Raw genomic sequence first — 22,236 nt, forward strand, 5'->3', positions numbered from 1 at the left:
GGCGGGGAATGTCTTTGGCTCTCCAGTGACTCCCTGCTAAGTTCCCCTCAAGTTTTCCCTCCCTCTCTCCTCCATTCCCCGCCTCAGTCCCCAAAAGTGGGAGCCACAGGAGAATGTCAGCATAGATACCTGACTTTGTCAGACCGAATCAGACTTCGGTGCCTGTTTATTTTAAAGGCCCCCACACCCCAAATAGGCCGTATTTGCAGGCAAACCCAAGGGATTTCAAACGACGCCTGGAAGCTCATCTTACAAGTTGGGGGCCAAGCCTGCAAAAGAACAATAGTAAAATAGAGCCAGGAGCACGTTCCTTCGCTCACAGCGGTTCTCCGGGGGGGCGCGAGGGCCTGCGCCTTGGCCGGGGCCGGGAGCCGGAGCCCCGAAAAGGCGTGCTGCCCCTTTAAAAGGCCGCGCATCTCCGGGCCGGCCTTCCTCCCCGGGGCTCCAGCTGTGATTGACGCTGGGCGGCGAGAGGAGGCGCCTGGCGCTAACAAAAGTCCGGCCCGCGGGTGAGCCGCGCCGGGCCGCGAGTCTCTGCTCGCTCGGGGCACCCGCAACAAGTGGCCGCCGCGCCCTCCCCGGGGAAGCCGCGGGCGCGCAGGGGCGCCGGGAGGAGGCGGCCGAGCCGGGGAGCCCCTGCCGCCCGCGCGGCTCAGCCCCACCGCAGAGGGATCGGGGCGGGCGGATGGGGACCCGGCGGCGGCGGCGCGGCGAGCCTCTGGGCGGCCCCGGGGCGCGGGCTCTCCGCCGCGCTGCGCCCGCTGGCCCGGAACGCGGATTCTAAGAGCGGCGGCTGCCCCCGGCCCCACCCGGAGCCATCGGGGGTGCCAGGCGGGGACGGAGCGCCCCCTCCCACCGGAGTGCAGGGGCCGCCCCCGGTCGGAGCCCGGCCCCGGAGCGTGGGGTATGCGCAGCTAACGGTCCCGTCGGGCGGGCTTTCCTCTGGTGGAGCGCGCAGGCGGTGCGCCCCAGCTATGGAGTGTCCGGGGAGACGGCGGGCATGACGGCGGCAGGATGGGCGCGAACAATGGCAAACAGTACGGCAGTGAGGGTGAGTGGGCCGTCCGTCCTCAGACTCCCGGATCGCGCCCCCCTCCCTTCCCCCTCGCCCTCCCGTCTGGGAAGGAAGGTTCTCGCACGCTACAGGGGCGCACCCCCATTTGGCACCGTGTCCGGGCCGTCACCTTCCCCTGTGGCACTGAGTGCGGAGGCGCCCCGAGGATGCTTTCCCACCGTGGGGGTCTCATTAAGCAACTTCCCAGGTCGTCTTTGGGACGGCTCAAGTTTCATTTCTGCCGTATTTCTGATCACATGTGCCTCCACTTTCCTTTCCTAAGCATCTGGGGTTTAGGATGATGGTTTGGCAGAGGGCGGAAGACGTTTTTGAAAAATAACGCAGTGAAAACTTTCCCAGGCCTTTGTGCTCCAGTCTCCTGGACTCTCCTCTAGCAGGAACAACTTCTGGAAGAAAACGAAGTTAAGTTTCCATTCTCTGCTCAATGCCCCTGAGCTGACAGCTTCGTGAACCACCACCTATGGGCCTCGCGAGGCGAGGAGTGGCCGGGGGCTTTGTCTGGGCTCTCTCGGGGCTCAAGACGGGCAAAGGACCATCTGTTACGTGGGGCTGGAAATTGCACAGAAATATTGCCTGTCAAGTGGGAACTTGGAAGCTGGGGAAACTTTAAACTCCACCTACTCCTAAAAGGATGATGGATGTGTGGGTTGGCTTCTCCCTCGCTCCTCCTCCTCTTTGCATAAAACCGTAGTATTGTAACCCAGCTGATTAGCAGCTTGCCCCCGATATGCATCCTGCCTGGGCTTTTTCCGCCGTTCAAGAGTTTGTAAGGTTTGTCTTTCTTGAACTTGGCTGGAGGGGAGTGGAAGAGACGGGGTTGCTTTTATAAGCCCTCCCCCAGGGGACAGGCGGTTACAAACGGGGTCCAGCGCCTGCAGACTGGTAGGAATGCAGAATGGCTGTTCAGCATGTGGTGTTAGGGAAACTCCTATCATCCTGTTCAGAACTTTGAGGTGTGGTCACAGAACGTGGATGTCTCTCTCCGTGTTTGTGTCTGTTCGTTCTCAGCAGCTTGGTGAAATTACAGCAGAAACCGACCCTAGTAAACCATATCCACAGGAGCCTTTTGTTTAAATCATTCTTTTCCAGATCACTGTGTTCTGAATTCCATATATATATAATCTCCTTATTCTGGGCAGTTTCGTGAGAGAGAATTTTTTTTTTTTTTTTAATAATTTCATTTAAAAAAAAAAGGTTAAACGGTTGTCTTTTTAGATAGCACATGTGAAAATAAGCCAACAAAGATTACTGGAGAATCTTGGACATTCCCCAGAGCTTCTCAATGTTTTAAAAATTTGCAGAAAAATGAAAGATTAAGCCTTCTTACTCTGAATATTAAAAAGCTTGCAGGGAGTAAAGTGTGTGCCTGTCACTTGTGGACGTGCATACATTGTGATACTTGAACACGGTGTGTGTGGGGGGGAAGGGACACCCCAAGAGGTGGAGGTGTCAGGGCTCTGCGTTTTTGAATGAAACCCCTCCAATACCCCTCGTAATCTTCTGCAACTTGTTCTTATATCCCAGCATTCTGGTATTGTAGTGTGTGGTGTATGACGACTTCCTGTCTGAACAGCAGAGTTTTCAACCCTTGGGAGAGAAAAGGAGAGACAGAGAACTAATGATCTCCAGCTGTTATCCGTAAATGCTACCTCTGCATTTTCGCTTCAGCTGAAGTGAAATTTTACTGGGATCAGATTTAGATACACTGTGGAACTTTTTATAGGGAAAACCTCTTGGGCTCAGCTGATTCAAGGGAACCAATAGGAAGCTTTGGGTGGTAACTGAGTTTTAGCTGGAGGGACACATTGTGCTTAGTGTCCAACTCTCTTCCAATGCTTGGAGATTCCTCTGTGATCAGCAAGGAAAAAAATAGAGAAGTAGAAGTAACATGAACTTAAAAATCTTTTCTTTCCCCCAGTTACATTGGACTTCTCCTAAATAGGGTTATAACATATGTACAGTTGACCCTTGAACAGCATGGGGTTTAGGGACACCAGCTCCCCTACCGTCAAAACTCTCAGTATAACTTTTGATGCCCTCAAAACTTAACAGCTAATAGCCTACTGTTGACCAGAAACCTTACTGATAGCATAGACAGTTGATTAACACATATTTGGTATGTTACATGTGTTATATGCTTTTACAATAAAGTAAGCTAGAGAAAAGAAAATGTTATTAAGAAAATCATAAGGAAGAGAAAATAGATTTACAATCCTATACTGTATTTATAAAAAAATTTACATGTAAGTGAACCCACACAGTTCAAACCTGGGTTGCTCAAGGGTCAACTGTAATTGGTATCTGTCAACAGTGTGTTTTTGGATGGCCAAATATATGCAAATAAGACTGTTGGAATTCAATGTGTCAATGCTGTCTTATCTAAAATGTCAAATTTCAAAGAACGTGAAATCAAACCTTCAACATAGTATCTCTATTAAGACTGAGTATTAAGGCAGTTTTAGTAGATTTGGTACAATTTAGGTATGGTTTGAAATTAAGATTTATTTCAAAGATTTATTTCAAACCATACCTAAATTGTACTAAAAGGGGGAAATTATTAGTGGATGCATACCATTGAATGCAGTGAGAGACTGCTCAACTCTAAAACATAGGGGTTTGTGCAGACTTTAACAATCTGCTCTTTAAGTATATTTTAGAGTTGACGCCACGATGTAAATGCAAAGTAGTGTTGACCTATTGGAATGTTTAAAACTTCAGTATTTCAATGTAATCTTACTTTCTCTTGCTCCTGGAAAACCCCCTTTTTCATTAAAACAACAAAAATTCTTCTTGAGACTTACCTTAGCAGGTGCAACAAGGGCGATTTCCTATTCTTTATACTCCAAGGACCAGGACATCAGCATCACCTTGGAGCTTGTTAAAAATGCAGAATCTTGGGTTGTTCCTAGAACTGAATCATTTATCGTGCATATGTTAAAATTTGGGGGAAGTTCTTGTGTTGAGCAGAGAGCGTTAGTTAATTTGGGAGTCTGTAAATTTGAGTCCAGCTTCAGTTTAACTACTGTGACCTTGTTCAGTTCTCCTGAAATCAAGAAAGACCTGAAGTCTTTTTTCTCTAGAGTGAGGAGAGGAATTCCTTATTGACATTATCTATCAAGATCTAATTCTTGAGCACACAGCCATTCATTTTATTTTGCTCTTACAATGCCTTAATGGACCACTTAACAGAGATTAGCCTTGGAAGGTATGTTATGATAAATAAGGAAGTTAAGACTGTTATTGCCATGAAATCCATAAGTGCCCCTCCCCGATTTTGTCATCCCCTTTTCCCTCATTTCTGTCTTCCTCACTTATTCTCCCCTCCTCTCCTAATTCAACCAGTCGTGAAATCCCTGCTTTTCTCTTTAAATTCTAGGTATGGGTAAATAATGGGTGTTTCCAAAGTGTTTTGTTTTTCTAAATACTTAGTGACAATTCAGGTTAATGGTTTAATTTGTAGCCCTTCCTCCCCCCGCCCCCACCCAAACTTGGATTTTGCTCCGTGAAAAAGTTACCATACCATTCCTGATTTTTAGATTTCTAGAAACATAAATGAATATCTAAATGAATAGTATGTTCTGGTAAATTCCTTTATGGAGGTCTGTTTTTTTCTCTTTATCTTCTTCCATAACGTGTAACTTTCAGCCTGTGTGTAGAAATCTGGGAAATGAGTTGGAGTGAAGCAAAGCCATTATGACCATTAGCTTTGACTCCAGTTAAGCCAAATAAATAAATCTTGTTCGAGTAGGAAGAGGCAGGGTGCTTTCCCCTGCCTTTTAAGGTGTGGGAGCCTCACCCTCATTTACTCAGTGGTTTCATTGTTATGTTTACTCTACTCCAGCAGGTCAGGGGCAGTAACACACAGTTAACAGCTCCTTTGCAAAATCCTGGGTGGTGTTGAATTCGAGCTGATGAGGCCATAGTGATGGGGTCTGACCCTCGGTTGCTCTACTACTCTGTCATGTGCCCTGGGCCACTTTTCACCATGTCACATCCGCGCTGTCAGATACGAGGAGAGCCAGTTGCCTGAACACTAAATCATCGCTCATCCATCACCACCTTGGGAAACGTATCTTGGAATAATAATAATAATAATGGCAGCTAATGTTTATTGAAAGCTTACTATGTCCAAGCATTATTCTAAGCCATTGACATACACCGACTCATGCAATCCTTATGACAGTTCTAAAGGCAGGCACTCCTAAGGTCCTCATTTTACCAATGGGGAAACACAGCTGCAGAGAGGATGAGCATTTCTCCGGGTCCTACGACTAGTACAGGTGGAATTGGGACTCAGGACCAAGTCTCTGTAAACCCAGAGTTATTTATTCCTTCATTCAACTAATGTATGCTAACTTCTTATTTCTAACTCTGTGCCAGGAACTCTTCTGGACAGTTGGGATGCATCAGTGAACAGATTAAGATCCTGTACTTGTCAGTCTTACCTCTGTGTGTGTGTGTGTGTGTGTGTGTGTGTGTGTGTGTGTGTGTTGGGACGGATGGGAAGTCGAACAATTAGCAAGTGTATACACACACACAGCAATTCAGTAAACCATGTGATACATTCTAAGGGGCTGATGTCTCTGAATAAAACAGTCAGCAGATTATTGGGGATTGGGAGGAACCGGTTGTTGCAATTTTAATTAGAATAGTCACCATTGGCCCTGTTGAAAAGTTGGCATTTAGACCAGGACTTAACGGAAGTGGAAGACTGATCCTTGAGGATCCAGGTAGAAGACTGTTATTTGGAACCACCGTGTTATACCAAGGGGAGTACTCTTTATGCTGGGGAGCGTAAGTCCTCATTCAATGCAGGTGTCACATCACTTGTCTTCTATCCGTAGCTGCCATGGAACAGAGTCAGTTTTGGTCACTGGGCACTTTTTTCTTTTTTTTTTTGCCAAGAGTCTTTGCAAATATCTTTTATCGAATTATATCAGATATTTTGTGACCACTTTTGGGTGGAGGAAGCCTAGGACCTGCTCTTCATGCTGCGACCAAGGGATATTGCCCGGCTTGCTGGATGTGTAGAGAGAACTCCAGAGATCTCCGTCATACTTAGACAGAAGTAGGTCTTCATCTTTTGCCTCCAGTAAATAATTTCACTCTGATGAAAGTCAGAAGATAAACCATACTGATTCCACTATTCGGTTCAAATCAAAGCATTAGCATAGCTAATGAGACCATCTTTCATCTGACAGAAGATATTTTTAGAGATTTGGGGAATCTTTTGCACCTTTTAAATGAGATAGCAAAGAGAGGGAACTTTTCCCTTGGGAAGCAAACTCATACTAAAATGAATTCTGGGTTGATTTTGAGTAATTAATAATAACTTTAGACCTTAGCCTTTATCTACTAGTGTCTCTTTTAGGTGTTAAAAAATATTCCCCCACTTTCCCTGGGGGGAATTAATTCTTTCTCTCTCTTGGTATCTGTCTATTATATGTATGTGTTTATGTCTGTTTAGATATATTTAGGTACTAATTAGAAAAATCTGGGCACCTGGGTGGCTCAGTCAGTTAAGTGTCTGACTCTTGATTTCAGCTCAGGTCATAATCTCAGGGTCTTGGGATCCAGCCCAGCCTTGGGCTTCGTGCTCAGCAGGGAGTCTGCTTGAGATTTTCTCTCTCTGCCCCTCCCTCCTGCTCCTGTTCTCTCTCAGATAAATAAATCTTAAAAAGAAAAAAAAAAAAAAAGAAAAATCTACTGATTTTATTTATTTTCCTGCCTTCTGTGAACACAGACTCCAGCACCAAAAATTGGGTTTGATAAATGACTTATCCTTATTTTCAGTGTAGTGAAGCACATTGACTGTACCTGGAGTTTTACTGTTACTTTTATTATTACCCTAAAACATGTAGATCTGCTGAACTTGAAGTGAGACCCTTAATTGTGCTGATGTTGAATGCCTTGAGTAAAAGTTTTAACTTCATGTTTAAGACTTTTAATCGGTATTATTGGTTAGTGATATTTAATCAGAAGCTGCAGATTGACTAGAACCACACAAAGACAGCATCTTCCTAAGAAGCTCGGATACACTTTTGTTCCGCACCCTGTTTACTGTGAGTGAGACAGAACAGCAGGTCTTCCATGTAGTAACAGAGTCCATATCAGCTGAACTTTTCTAGAATGTAGCTTGTTTTGGTTTTGTTTTGGTTTGGTTTGGTTTGGTTTGGTTTGGTTTGGTTCTAGTTACAGAAATTTAGGACTCTTCTTCAACCTACTCATTGCATTAAATCTCCCGATAGAATAGATTTGTCCTAAGGAAGTTCAGTATCTGAGGAGCGAGGCAGGGAGACAGATACTTTTAGAACAGGGTGAGAAGTCCTGATTCACAGGAGGATCCTCCTTCTCCAGTGTGCTAAGTGTGGATGTGAGTGGGGAGGGGGAAGTGTGAATAAGAATAGAGTTACTCTCTAAATAATGACAGCTCTGGACAGTGTCGGCACTTCCAGAATATCTAAAGGATGTTTCTAAAACAATAGCAACAAGCAGGTATGTTGGATGAGCAGTAGCTTAGACTCTTGGGAGAAACTAAATGTTTTGTTAAGAGACTTTCCCTAGGTGTTCCCGAACATCCTTAGGTTCTGTTTCCTGTGTGGTTTATTTCATGGCAAGTGATTCCTGTGGGTTCTGTAAGTGAGGACCTCGGAACATTTCAGAGAAAGGGCAAGAGTGTCTGACCAGCCTGGGTCCCTCCCCGGCATGCTTACTGCAACAGACGAGAATGGAAACTTTTGGGCAGATGCTTTTAAAATGTGCTAGCTCATAGCCCAAAGATAGGCAACTGTAAAACTTCTGACATGAATAATCATTAACCATCTCTGCATTTTCCTCAGTAATGAAATATAAACACATGGTCAACATTTTCCCCGTTCCATGGTTGAAGAAGTGTAGACTGTTTCTGGAGCCGTAAATCTATTAAGCCGTGCATTAGATGTGCTCATTCTATCAATTCCTATTTAAATTTGAAACCAGTAACAAAATGAAAAACAGTTGTTAACACTGCATGAACTCATAATTGTAACGTTAGAGGCCTTGAGCAATGTGTAGAAATGTTATTAAAACATTTTTTGTTTGCTACCCTTTCTGTGGTAAATTCCTTTGCAGCATTTTTCAAGCAGATGTAGCAGTGGAAAGTGAATCAAAATTTCTAGAGAAAAATTTCGGGAATTTTTCTTGTCCTTGTGGATTGACCTTCTGGCTGTGAGTAACCCTCTTCTTGGCAAGGTGGACAAGTCAGGAAAAGGCTACTTATGTGTGCCATGGAACCTCTTGACCCAGTTGAGTACTTGAGTCAAATCGTGCTATCATCTAGGTTAAGTCCAAGATGAAGGCCAGGCCTGAGAGGTTCCAGCTGTCAGAGGTAGCTCAGAGCCCAGGAAGGAGGAGCAGGTAGGAGACTGAGCATGAAGTAGAGGAAGGAACGCAAGTACAAGGAGAGGGAAAAAGAACAAATTCAGAGAGAATGGGAATTAGGCATTGATTGCCTTGTAATGTAAAGAACAGGGTCAGTGGTCCCCCCAACTCTGTTTTCTTAAAAATGTCTTGGCTCATGGAACAGAAATGATTATTCCTAGATATTAATATTGCTAAGTTTATTATATTTTTGGTCATTTAATAATTCATAATTATTGAGCACTCACTAGGTGCGACTTCGCCCTCTGAGCACTTTACACACACTCAGTCTTGTAGTTCATGGCAGCCAGACGGGTGGGCGCTGATGACCCCATTTTATAGCTGCGAACACGGAAGCTGAGAGGCTGGCCCCTGCCCAGAACACACAGCTGGTGAGTGGCCCGGTGATGCCTACAATCCCTTGGTGGCACTGGAGTGCATGCCCCTTGCCACTGTGCCCATGACCTCCTCCTCCCTGGTCATTGCAGGTGCAGCCAAAGTTTTTCCCAGTCTTTGTTGCTTTGTGCGTCTTAAAGAATTGCAGTGGCCAAGAAGCGGCCCCTAAAAACAAACAGTGACAGTTTTATGGATTAGGAGATCAAAAATGAAAGATGTTTTTTGAAGGAAACTCTCAACGCATCTTACCTGGCTCCCCCACGGCCAGATTACCTGCTCATTAGGCGACAATCTGTTGACAAACTGGCCGGCTAACTAGGGTCTATAATAATGTCAGCACGTGAACTAATTAGCATATTCTTTGGAGTCTGTGGAGTGTAAAGTAGAGCAGAAAGGGTGTTCTCCTGATTCTCCGGAGCCCTATGTACGTTTCATTGGTCTTTCTGCTGGGATAGCCCTTACCTGGGATAGGCTCGGCACCTGCTTACAAACAAAGAGGACAAAGAAAGGTGCACACATTTTCTTTCCTCCCTAAATAGTTTATGTGTTATATCTTATATTTCCCTCTGGTTTCAAAACCATGGATTTGAAACAGCTGTTAATATGGGGAATTATTCCAATATGTACTTGACAATTTGCCCTTCTCTTTTGCCAGCTCCTGGGAGACTTCTCCGTGAGTATGTCTATGAAATTGCTTTGGAGACTATAAAGCGTTTCAGACATTAATCTTATTGATCATCACAGGGACTTTGGGAGAGGTGTCCTCTCATTATCCCCAGTGTATAGGTGAGGAAACTGAGGCCTTTGCAGAGTAAGTGACTTGCCTTGATTTTACAATGAAGATTAGGTGAGGTCATCTTGATTCTAAATTTAGTACACTTTCCACGATACTGTCACTCTCCCCTAAGTGCTACAGGAAACAATATAATCGTGCTGGAGGGTTATCACCAGGCATTCTTGACACTATTTTAAATTGCTTGCACCCCAGGATGAAAATGGGGATCTGAAGGCATCCATCCTTTAATCTCTTTTGCAGCAGAGAAGTCTAGCTCCCTGGTGGTCATCTCTGGCCACGGCGCGGGGCCACGGTGCGGGGCCACGGTGCCCACAGGACCAGCCTCATGGTGATGAGAAGATCATAATGAGAATGCAGAGTGAGTTGTTAGATACATGTTCACGATGAGATGACATTATTGGTTAGAGGGCACTTGCTCGTTGATAAAACTCAGCTGGGGCTCTGAGGGGCATCTGCCTCCTCCGAAAACCTCCGCTCGGGAAAGTTATGTCACTGCCTGGGAAATCAGACAGTCACCTCTGAAACTGGGGACTCTGAGGGTCACGGGATTCCTGATTCTCTGTCATCTTCTGTGTCCTTTGCTGTCAAATAACCACATTTCCCAGAGGCCTTTGGAAGTGCTGAGGGCCTGGGGCAGGTCTTTTAGGATGAGTTGATAGCAACTCGCGGAGGTTCTGTCATTATGATAGAAATTCACCTTGTTCATTTAGTTTTTATTTTTATTTTTTATTTATTTATTTTTTTAATTTTATTATGTTATGTTAGTCACCATACAGTGCATCATTGGTTTTTGATGTGGTGATCCACGATCCATTGTTTTCGTATAACACCCAGTGCTCCATGCAGTACGTGCCCTCTTTAATACCCATCACCGGGCTAACCAATCCCCCCTTCCCCCCTCCCCTCTAAAACCCTGTTTGTTTCTCAGAGTCCATAGTCTCTCATGGTTCGTCTCTCCCTCCAATTCCACCCCCCCACCATTTTTCCCTTCCTTCTCCTAATGTCCCCCATGCTATTCCTTATGTTCCACAAATAAGTGAAACCATATGATAATTGACTTTCTCTGCTTGACTTATTTCACTTAGCATAATCTCCTCCAGTCGCATCCATGTTGATGTAAAAGTTGGGTATTCATCCTTTCTGATGGCTGAGTAATATTCCATTGTATATATGGACCACATCTTCTTTATCCATTCATCTGTTGAAGGGCATCTCAGCTCTTTCCACAGTTTGGCTATTGCGGACATTGCTGCTATGAACATTGGGGTGCATATGGCCCTTCTTTTCACTACATCTGTGTCTTTGGGGTAAATACCCAGGAGTACAATTGCTGGGTCATAGGGTAGCTCTATTTTAAAATTTTTGAGGGACCTCCACACTGTTTTCCAAAGTGGCTGTACCAACTTGCATTCCCACCAACAGTGTAAGAGGGTTCCCCTTTCTCCACAACCTCTCCAACATTTGTTGTTTCTTTCCCTGTCCATTTTTGCCATTCTGACTCTGGTGTAAGGTGGTATCTCAATGTGGTTTTGATTTGGATTTCCCTGATGGCTAATGATGATGAACATTTTTTCATGTGTCTGTTAGCCATTTGTATGTCTTCTTCAGAGAAGTGTCTTTTCATATCTTCTGCCCACTTTTTGACTTGATTATTTGTTTTTTGGGTGTTGAGTTTGAGAAGTTCTTTATAGATCTTGGATACCAGCCCTTTATCTGTAGTGTCATTTGCAAATATCTTCTCCCATTCTGTGGGTTGCCTCTTTGTTTTGTTGATTGTTTCCTTTGCTGTGCAGAAGCTTTTTATCTTGATGAAGTCCCAAAAGTTCATTTTTGCTCTTGTTTCACTAGATTTGGGAGATGTGTCTTGAAAGAAGTTGCTGTGGGCAATGGCAAAGAGGTTACTGCCAATGTTCTTCTCTAGGATTTTGATGGATTCTGGTCTCACATTGAGGTCTTTCATCCACTTTGAGTTTATCTTTGTGAATGGTGTTAGAGAATGGTCGGGTTTCATTCTTCTGCATGTGGCTGTCCAATTTAGTTTTTAATTGCTTTACTTTCTGTTTACTGTCTTCTAGTTTAATCACAATTTTTTTCTAGTTCCTATTCCTTTGTATGTATTCATTGTTCATCCTACACGTGCTCACCCTGATGTGACTGTAACCTGCTCATGTAAGGTTCACAATACATTTTTTTGTTAAATAATTAAATGAGCATGAATCTTTAGCCATGGTCTTTGTTGGAGCTAAGAAAAGCTTATGAAAACTCTATCATATTTTCAGTGAGTATTTCTTAGACTTGGACATTTTAACTCTAAAAAAAAGTTTATCCAGACATGTGCTTTCTTCTGAGGAAATTCTAACTTGGCCCTTTATTTTTAACAATGGAGGTCCATCTTCTTATGGATGACAGTAGTTTTATTGGTGTATTTAAGGAATGAGGAAATGTGTATTTTTTAGTATCTCTGAAGACAATTGTTGAAGACTTTTCAACCTCACTGCCTTACATTATTGTCATCTTAACTATTTTCAATGATTAGTATGGAGTGGAACACTACTGTGTATTTATTGAAGAGTATGTTGTTTGGTAATATTTGCTTAACCTGACTTGGAAATTGATTTTATGTGACAATTTAAGCAAATTATTAACCTAGAAAACATTTTTAAAATTTGATCTTTAAATTAATAAACCATTCCTTTGGCTCTGTATTCTCTGGATTAAATGCTCATAGGGTTATGGATCTTTTTAAATTCATATATTGATCTACTTCATGCTGAGTAGATGTGTCTCTATTTTGTGTCTCTTTTTCTCCTTTTTTATTATACAAAATATAAAAGTCATTATGTGTGTCTGATGTGATTAAAATGGTTTCTAGATCTTCTGCCTCTGGCTTCCCCTATTACTAAAATCAGAAGTGAAATAATCAATTTGAGAAAAAAAAAAACATTATTGAGCTGTGTGTGGTATATGGGTATGTACATATACTTGAAACTGTATTTAAATAATTCTTTTCTATAAATTTAATGAAATCGATTCTTCACACCTATTTTTTTTCTCTGAGTGGAGAGAAATACATATCCTGTAAGGAATTTAAGAAACATAACTAAAATTGTCATTTGTTTCTTTAATATTATGGTATGTTAGAGGAACAGCTTTCAACAAAAGGTCACCATAAGAATCAAGCTAAAGAAGAAGCAAATAGTCCAACACGTGAGCTTTTTGAGATGGAACTTGGGATGAAGGTGGCTGTGCTTTATGAACAAGGACTTGCCATGGTTCTGTGACCTCATACCCACTTGGAACTGTATGTTTTAGTTTGTTTACACCAATGTGTGTTCAGCTCAGATGAGTATCTCATTGGTGGGAATTTTACATGGCATGCCACTGAGCCTGGCTGACATTTGTTTTGAAATAGCAGAGTGTAAATTCAGAATCATAGGCAACATTCATATGCTCATTTTTGTCTTTCTTTCTTTCTTTCTTTCTTTTTTTTTTTTTTTTAAATTTTCAAGATCAATAGCTACTCCATTGGTTGGAAAGATTTGTGTAGCCCCATTTGGACAATGTATATTGTGTAGACTAGTTTGAAAGTGAATTTCAAGACATGACATTTCTGTCCTGAACCTCTTACTCTTCACATTTTATTTTGTATGCACTCTGCTTATTTAATTATATTTTAATAATTTTCTCTATCTTCCATCTCTCTTGAAAGACCTCTCCTGTTGATTATCCTGCAAGCTTGTTTTGAGGCACAGTGTCTCCTTGGGGAGTCTTTCTCCACTTCTAAAGCCATAACAGCATGAACTAAGCAATAAAAAGCCAATTCCCTCCCCTTGGTTATGCTTCAAATAGTCATTTCTTTGATACGGGCTAATAAAAACAGGAAAAGGATCATTTTTAAATGCTTTGGTTGGGGTTGCTTTACTTCCAATAAGGAAAATTGCCTCACAAGGGGGAGCATGGGTAATAAAGATACAACTAACTGAGTAATTGTATTGAGTCTAATGTCAGAACCCCCAGGCTGCTGCCTGCAAGTCTAATTTAATCTTGGGATTGCTGTGTGTCCACTGTGGTGTGTAGATTTGAGTTCTCTGCTGCTACCGATCATCTCTTCACGGTTACTGAGGATGAATTCAGATGCTACTAAAGATTTTTGATATGGGTGGGTTCTTTTCTCCTTAGTGGTGTTTGTAAGTTAACAAAAGGGCTTTGGATGTTGCCCAAGAATGAAGTATGGAATACAGTCATGGATGTGGTAGTGGTGGGAGTGACTGTCGTGATCCTTACAAAGAGATGGAGGCACAAAGAAATGAAAGAGCTTTGCCAAAGTCACGCAGATAGCAAGGCTCTAGGACACTAATATTGATTTTCTTAATCCATCTGTTTCTTTTTAATCCATTTCTTCACCATGCTTCACGCCCCTTTCTTCTTACTTTAAGACAATTCGAGGTGAATGTCCTGTCTGCTCTACGTCCCTGTCCTGTATCCCCTGCGGGATTGGCCCTCTCAGACCCTCAGCTCACAGGGTCTCGGCACTGATGATGTATAGCGCAGTGCCTCCCTAGAAATTATTCTCACCCAATGCAGAGAAGCAGCCCTGTTGCATGACTCATTGAGGTGAGGATACCATTTGGGACAACTCAGAAGGGCCCTCTGGGGTCCAAGGTCCCCATGGACTTGGCTGAGACTGGTATTGCAACTGCATCGCAGACCAACATCTGTCTGTTCAATCTGCCTTCTCCTTTGCCTTTCCCAAGCGTGATCCCAAGGGTAATTCCCAAGAAACTGCCCCTAAACTCATCATGCTGGGGAACTCAACAGGAACCCAACATAAGAAAAATGGAGAAGTTGGAATGGGATTCTATTCTGGCAGTGGTCAAGGGCAAGATGGCAGTGCTGGGAAAATCATCTTCCTGGGAATCCTGGTGGTCTTTATGGGGGGCGGGCGCAGTCTTCAGCTGAGAGGTAAGAGCCCTGCACCAGTTTTCTGCTTGGGGACCTAGTCTCATCCTTTCACTGTGTAGATTAGGAAAGCAAGCCCCATACCCTAAAGTGACTTGACCAATAGCACATAGCTAGTTGGCAAAAGAGCACAAACAAGCTTGTATTACCTGTTTGCTGCTGTTGGTGTTGTTTTTGAAGAGCCATTTTGGAATTTGTTCCGAGTCGTTCTGCTGCTATAACTCAGGATTGACTGCAGATGGGTCTAGAGACCGTTCATCTGTCCGATCCACGTGCTCAGCTCTGGCACTGAAATCAGACAGCTCAATAATTCCTACGTGGCCTTATTTTGCTGATTGTCTACTATTCTTTGAAGAGTGATCACTGAGGCTCACCCCAGTTGGTAGTAGAATAGCGAAGAAGAAATAGTGTAGTAGAAACAGATGGTCATAGTTGTTTTTGCCTGAAATCAGCATTTCGTGTTAACTGGCTGTTAAGAGAATTGGGAAATTGGCAAGGCTTATTACATGATAGACCAGTGGCAAGTACACATTCATTAGACAGATGAAACATGCAGCAGTGGGTTGAAATAGTCATAAGCAAAATGAAAAATGACTACAAATTAATATGTAGTCTCAGGATCATCCTAAATAGGTTATTAGTCATTTTATTATGCTCAGATAATGTTCCATGGAGATTATCAAACTATTATAAGCTCAGAGTCACTATGATCCGGAGAAATTTGGAGGTAATTGAAAAACAAATTATTCGTTTATTATTATTGCTACTACAAGGATTCAGATTTTATATAGTTTCCTTGGCATAATTAATCAACCACTCTTCCTGAAAACGTTCTTTGACTCCCATTGTCTGTAAATTAAGTCAAAATTTATTTTATTTGGTATTCAAAGCCCTATCTATGCTGTACTTTCTCTCGGGCTTTCTCTTCTATATGTACTTCATACCTCAGACAAACTGGGAACTTCAGTGTTCCCCAAACGTATCTTTTGTTTTCTAAGATTCGTGTCTTTTATCATGTTGGTCCTTTTCTTCTGGGACCATTCTTCCCAAGTGATTACCTGTGAATGAAATTTTCTCTGATTTCCCTTAGATACATCTTTGGTTATAATGCTTAACCCCTTGCTGTGAGGAAACATGTCAGGTACTCCCAACTGGATTTACTCTTTCTTCCCTCTGAACCACCACGACATTTTATTTGTATGGAATTTTTACCTCCTACTTTGCATTTAGCTGTTCTCCTCTCTCAAAGTCATTAAGTATCTGTAGGTATCCCTGTACCTGTGCTAGGTAGTGGGAGATTAAAAAGTATAAGAAGGTATAGATCTTCACCTAAGGGGTCTACAGTCTAGTTAATGGGATGTAAAAAAGTGCTAGAGGAACCATGTATGGCCAAGCTAAAGCATGTGATGGAAGACCCAAACCGGTCCATGGTAACCCTCAGTGGGGGATGCTCATAAGGACTTCTTATCTGACAGGACCTTGGATTGAGTCTAGAAAGATGAGTAAGGGCTTGCCAGGTGTGGCTGAGACGGAGGTAGGTGGAACAACAGAAAGACAAAGAGGCAGGAACCAGTGGGTGAGCTGCAGGGGAGCAGAGTGTGATCTGAGTTGAGCCTCACACCTGGGCAGGTAGGCAGGTGTGCTTGGCCATGAAAGCCTTATGAAGGTGGATAGCAGGAGGGAGCCAGTGGGAAATGTTTAACGATGGCAGCCTTGGACAGATTTACAGAGATCACTGAAAAAGCCGAAGGATTACTCTTCTCCACTTTTGTTCGTTTCCATGTGAAGAGAGTGTCATTAATATAACTCCTGGCTTGGGGAACTTCCCTGATTGGTAAATTTGGGAGAAGTAAAGTCAACATCTGAGCTCCATTCTGTTTTCCTCTTGAGAGGGAGCTGCCCTTGGAGGGGCAGCTTCTCCGGGGGGAAGCTCTTTGAATAGAATTCCGTGAGTAGACTAGCTTTGGTCTCATGCTTGCCAACACTTGGGTTCAACATTATTAGCCACTTGGCTGTAGGCCTAAAACCACAACCTCTGAAATAGAGTTCTCAGAAATAAAGGTGCCATTTTTCTCTCTGTCTGACACTCCTTTTTTTAAAATTATTATTATTAATTTAATTTGTCTTGGACCTGGGTGGGAGAAAGTGGTGCTATTCATTGAGCCCCATCAAGACCCTAACAGTAGCGTGTGGTGGGAGATGGAAAGAACAACTAAATGAGAGCAGGTGAAAATCTGAATTTCAGCAGGGGTATAATGATTGAAGAGGATGATGTGAGTTTCGGTGACGAAAAGAAGGTAGAATGAACAGGACTTGGTGACTAATGGGCTGAGGGGATGAGGTAGATGGAAGACTCTAGAAGGACCCTGCCTTCTGGCTCGGGTGGTTGCAGGCCACATTAGTTCGTATACGTTGACTTTCTGATTGACCTGAGTTATCATTGAGTTGGCTCTTCAGGCCAGGATAGTTAATCTGGCCTTTCATTTCTCCTTGGTCATTACCACCCAGGAACTGAGAGAATTTTTCAGGGACTGATCTAAGTTGTTTATTCCTTTATTAATTCATTTAGCCAGTCAGTATTTATTAATTTCCTTTTATGTGTCAGTACCCATCTTGGCTTGCCCATGACGTACAGTGATGAATAAAACATTCGCTTGTCCTCTGCGAACGAACTCAGAATCTAGTGAGCAAGCCAGAGAAGCATAAGGGAGGGAGTCAGAGTGGGTGGTGCACGGTGCTGATCAAACAGCTTTGGAGCCAAACAGCCTGAGTTAGAATCGGGACCCTGCTGCTTGCAAGACAGGGGACCTCACCAGAGCCTTATTTTTGAGGTAGCCAAGTCAGCATCTACCTCAAATACTACTTCACACTTTCTAAATTCTCCTGATTTGGCCCAATAAACGAGTGGATTGGCTTTGAGCAAATTCTGCCAGAAACGTAGAAAATTGAGGAAAAAAAGTTGTTTTTGGAATTCATTTTTTAAAACAGGAAATTCCTGTCTCTAGCTGAAAGAAGTTGTCACAGGAGCAACGTTAAGTTATGCTCTATTTTTCCCTCTTTTGAACAATCCCTTCAGAGGGCACTTGGTGGAGGAGACTTAGAATGTGGGTTATTTTTTGGAGAAGTTTTCATTATGAATCGTTGCATCAAGGATCTGGAAAAGAGTCTGAGCTCTCCTATTATGATGGCAATTCTAGACATTCCCAAGAAGTGGAGAAAGAAGGTGTTTGTGGCATTAAAAGGCAGACCTGGTATTCATAGGGAATGACATGCTGATTTGTAGGTTTTCATGCCATTTCATACAAATACGGACTTTTTAATGTTCTAAAATTGGTGGGGAAAATCCCATTGTTTCTGGGGTCCTCGATTTAAGGTAGAATACTATTGACATATGCAAATTGTGTGTGTGCGCACGTGTGTGTGTGTATGCGTGTACCTTATTATTCCTATTTCAGTGGTTATAAGATCAAACCATATGCTCTGCACCAGATTCTGGCGCATTTATTTGCTGTGATTTTAGTTTGTCCCCTGATGTCCCACAGGACAGAAATTGAAAAAGGTAGCTGAATTAAGATAGATGAAAAAGGTAGCTGAATTAAGATAGAAGGTGGTACCAAAGTAGTGATCAGGGTTCCTAATGGGTAATATCTGCTTTATCTAAAATTACCGTTATTTAAGCAAGAACAACAGTGCCCCAGTTTTGTCCTGGAAGTTTGTTTTTCCCATAAATGGAGAGAAATACAGTATCCTCCTGTAAGGAATTTAAGAAATACAATTAAAATTAAAGTATCATTTGTTTCTTTAATAGTATAGTGTCAGTCCTACAAGGGGATGTGTGATCTGCTCTCACTTATGTCAGAGAACCCTATGTTTTAAAACTGGATGGGACTCTAGCGATTATTCAGTCCTGTGCTCTCCTTTGGGGACCAACAAGAAGCTCAGGTACCGAATGCTTGAAAGGACGCAGGTGCAAAGTCCTGTATGAGGTACAACAACCATCGTGGTGGCTAATCGCACGACAGGCTTAGATGTTGGACTTTCTGGGCTTCAAATCGGCTCTCCAATTACCAGTTGTGTGATCTTGTGCAAGTTACTTAACCTGATGCTTCTATCTTATTGCAGAAAGGAGGCTAAAGAAATGCCCAAATCTTCCTGAAAGAATGCGCCTCCTCTCCTGCCCGTGCTTGTAGGCCGATGGGTGACATTGCCCGCTGTTTGCTCTTGCTTCATATTTGGGTGGGTTAAATCTTTAAACAATGAAAACTGTCCTTATGCTGAGCAAAGATTCAAATTCATCTGCAGCTTTTAATCATAATTAGAAAATGCTGTTTTCGTTGCTGGTGAAAGTTCATCCAACAATGGAGGCTGGGGTGTCCATTTGTTAAGATCAGCTCACTCGGGCAAAAACCATGTACGTTTTCTGGGTGTCTATATAAATCCCCACAGGAGTGCCAAATGAGGGCTTTTGTGACTACATTTAAGATTTTGGGCCAGACTTTCTATTTGATTTGCTCCTTCATTACTGTTTTATTATTTGTCCTGCTCTAGATAGATGACCTGCCCTCCCTCCCTGCTACTGCCTTCCCTCACCCACAGCCCCCTCTCTCTTGCCCTTGTCCCCCCTGCCACTCCCACCCCCTCCCCCGCCATCCTAGCACTCTCTCTTCATTCTGTCTCTCCAAAGTTTATATTTGACTGTTGTCTCTGGGCAGTCTGCCCGGTTTGCTTTATTTGTTTCTCATAATTGTATTTAGAGCCTCAGTTACATGTTTCAGATGGCATTTTGTCTCCTTTATATCACAAGTATTTTCCTAGAGTTTTGTGTTTTATGATACACACACAAACCTGACCTCTCCAAAGTGGAGCTTTACAAAAGCGAGTACCCAAATCGATGAGAAGGTATTTGAAATATCCCTAAATTAAGTTTTACTGTCCCAGGTCTCTGAATAATGGAATAAAAGCAATAAATTACTGGGTAGGCTTTGTATTTAGCTCTTCAACAAAGATAATCTGCCGAGTTTAGTGTTATGGAAGATAAACACATTGACGATAGTGTAAAGGAATCCCAGGTGTTTTCATATTGAAATGTAAGCTCCTGTCAGTTTTAAAATGAAGGTAGAACCCTAAACACTCCCTCCTTTAGTCTCAGCCCGGTCTGTTTCTACTTTGAGAAAACTGTGCTTTGAGGCCTTCTATTATTCTGTAATGTTCTAGCAAAAACTCTAAGCTTTAAAAAGTGGGTCTTCCTGTGATGATAATGGTTCTAAATGTGCATTCACAAGTTTAGATGTTCCAGACACTGCATTGTCCAGTGCAACTAGCCAAATGCGCCTTTTAAAAGTTCAGTGAACTGCAATTAAATAAAATTTAAAATTCAGTTACCCAGGCACACCAGCCGCATTTCAAGGGCTCAGTCTCCACATGTGGCCACCATATTGAGCAGTGAAGATATGGAACATTTCCATCATTGAGAAAGTCCTATTGGACAGTGTTGCTACAGAGGATTTAAGTTGGAGTAAATGGCACTAACCAGTAGATTTCACAGAGTTTATTAGGGGAAAACTAAGCTGCTTTAACAAGAGATGACAAAAAGAGAGTAAATGAAAGAGTTCAAACAGCCTTTCCTACAATATCTAGGAGGTGAGCAGTCCACATTGCACATGGGGCTCTTCTCTGTAAATCATACCTGGATATGGTTCCTTCCATCTTTTTGGCACAGCATTCGTGTGGCATCATCAATACCTATGTATTCCAGTTTTGAAGGAGAGCAGAAAGAATGCCAGGACGAGTGCTTTCTTAACAGGTTGACAATGACCTGGACATTGTTGACGTCACTTTTGTTCCCATCCTATTGCTCCAAATCCATGGCTCCACCCCTCTGCTGCAGGTGAATCTAGGGAAGGTGGCCTATGGCTTGGTGGGATGTATTCAGCTTAAACTATTACTGGTGATGGGGGGAGTAAGGAGGGGAATGGATTTGGGGGAATAATCAGCAGTTTCTACCACATGAGCTAGTGTTCACTAGAGGGGATTTGATATTTAAGGTGATAGTTTATTTGCCATAGTTAATTTGAATGTTAGGAGAGATGATATGGGGATTCAGTTAAGATATTGCATGGCTTTCAGCTTTTACTTATTGTCATTTAAGTGGATATAGACATAAAACTCTAGTAATCTAGAGTAGAACATTTTATACACCTGGTTTTATTTTTGCACCGACTGAGTAACCGGAGTGTGTATGTGGAGTGGCTCAGTTTTGATTCTTATGTGGAACCACAGAGCTGTGACTCCCTGAATGCTTTTAATGCTAGGCGGAGTTGGAGATTGAAAATATTGACCCTCTTGCTACTCTAAGCAAAGGCTTGACTAAAGCAGTGAAATACACTTCAACAGAATGGATTTTATGGGCCATTAGTGTGAGTAAATGATGCTTCCTTCATGGGAGGCAGAAGGGCTCGTTTCTGTAATGAACCAATATACGTCTTCTGGAGAAGCCCAAGACATTCTTTTCAAATTAGTGGAATTATATTTTACTTCTCTTTTTCTTTTTTAGAATCAAAATGGAAACTGTCTTTGTGCATCTATGTGTGTGATTTCTCTACTCCTTGGTAGTAGAGAAAGCTGACGACCCCCCTCTCTCTTAATCCAAACCTGGTAGGATTATGTAGTGTTAGAGTATACTTTGTAGCTTGGTGTTATTATCTGTAGGTTATAGACTGGAACAGTAACTCATGCAGTTAATTGCTGTGGATCAGTACATTCCCTTTCTCTCTTACTGTTACTAACGCACTGAATTTTATCTTCTCAGGTGGTGTGTTAGACTACTGTATCCATTTATCATAGGAGATTAAATTAAAATGTAATTTTCATTTCAGTTTTTAAAAGTTATGTTCAAGATTTTACCTCATCTAACCCAGTCTTCTTTAATTACTTACACATTGGCCTTAGTCATAGAATATTGAGGTCTACTGTGTAACCTAGCGCTAAATTAGTCCTTGTATACTGCCATTTTTCTCTCCCTGCCTCCCCCAAACTTTTCTAGGATGTGAACTATATCAAACTTAAAATTTTTATGCCACCTCTTCTTGCCGTTCCTCCATAATATGGAGCTATGCTCAAAGAAACCCTTTGTTGGGTATTGTTGGCTCAGGGTCAAGAGTGTGCAGTCTTTGATAAATTATTCTCTAAACCTTGGTGTCTTCAACTATAACATGGAGGTGCTTTTAATAAGCGTATCATAGGCTTCTATGACGATGACATGTTTTGTATAAAATGCTAATATATCGGTTGGTATATAGTGAGTGCTAGATACAAATTATTCCTGGTTGTTATTAAAACCAAACCATGAGTGCCTGAATACGCTTGGTGAATAAGTCTGTTCAGTATTGAGTAGGCAAATCCATCTTTTTGCAGTGTCTATTTCTAGTCAACACTAGAAACAAAGAGTTTTGGTTTCCTGACAATTCTTAGTATATTAATAGAGTCCCCCATTTTAATATTAAATGGTATTGCCCTCTACCATTTAAAAAATATTTTGAAGTGAGAATGAACACTTCTTGAATAATCTGGTTTAGTTTGTTAAGGGGAAGAAACTGTGATTGAATGCTTCTTC

The 22,236-nt window shown here is 42.4% G+C and overlaps 1 protein-coding gene across 1 annotated transcript in view; it reads left to right on the forward strand.

Annotated features, from left to right (window-relative positions):
• Positions 1-765: 765 nt before the first annotated feature.
• Positions 766-22,236, forward strand: part of FBXL7 (F-box and leucine rich repeat protein 7) — a 372,876-nt gene continuing 351,405 nt past the window's right edge. Inside the window, exon 1 of the mRNA XM_032415428.1 lies at positions 766-1,051. Within this exon, the coding sequence (XP_032271319.1) occupies positions 1,015-1,051 (37 nt within the window). The 5' untranslated portion in view covers positions 766-1,014. The remainder of the gene's footprint in view (positions 1,052-22,236) is intronic.

The sequence above is a fragment of the Phoca vitulina genome, unplaced genomic scaffold (assembly GCF_004348235.1).
Source record: "Phoca vitulina isolate PV1807 unplaced genomic scaffold, GSC_HSeal_1.0 scaffold17, whole genome shotgun sequence".
NCBI lineage: Eukaryota > Metazoa > Chordata > Mammalia > Carnivora > Phocidae > Phoca > Phoca vitulina.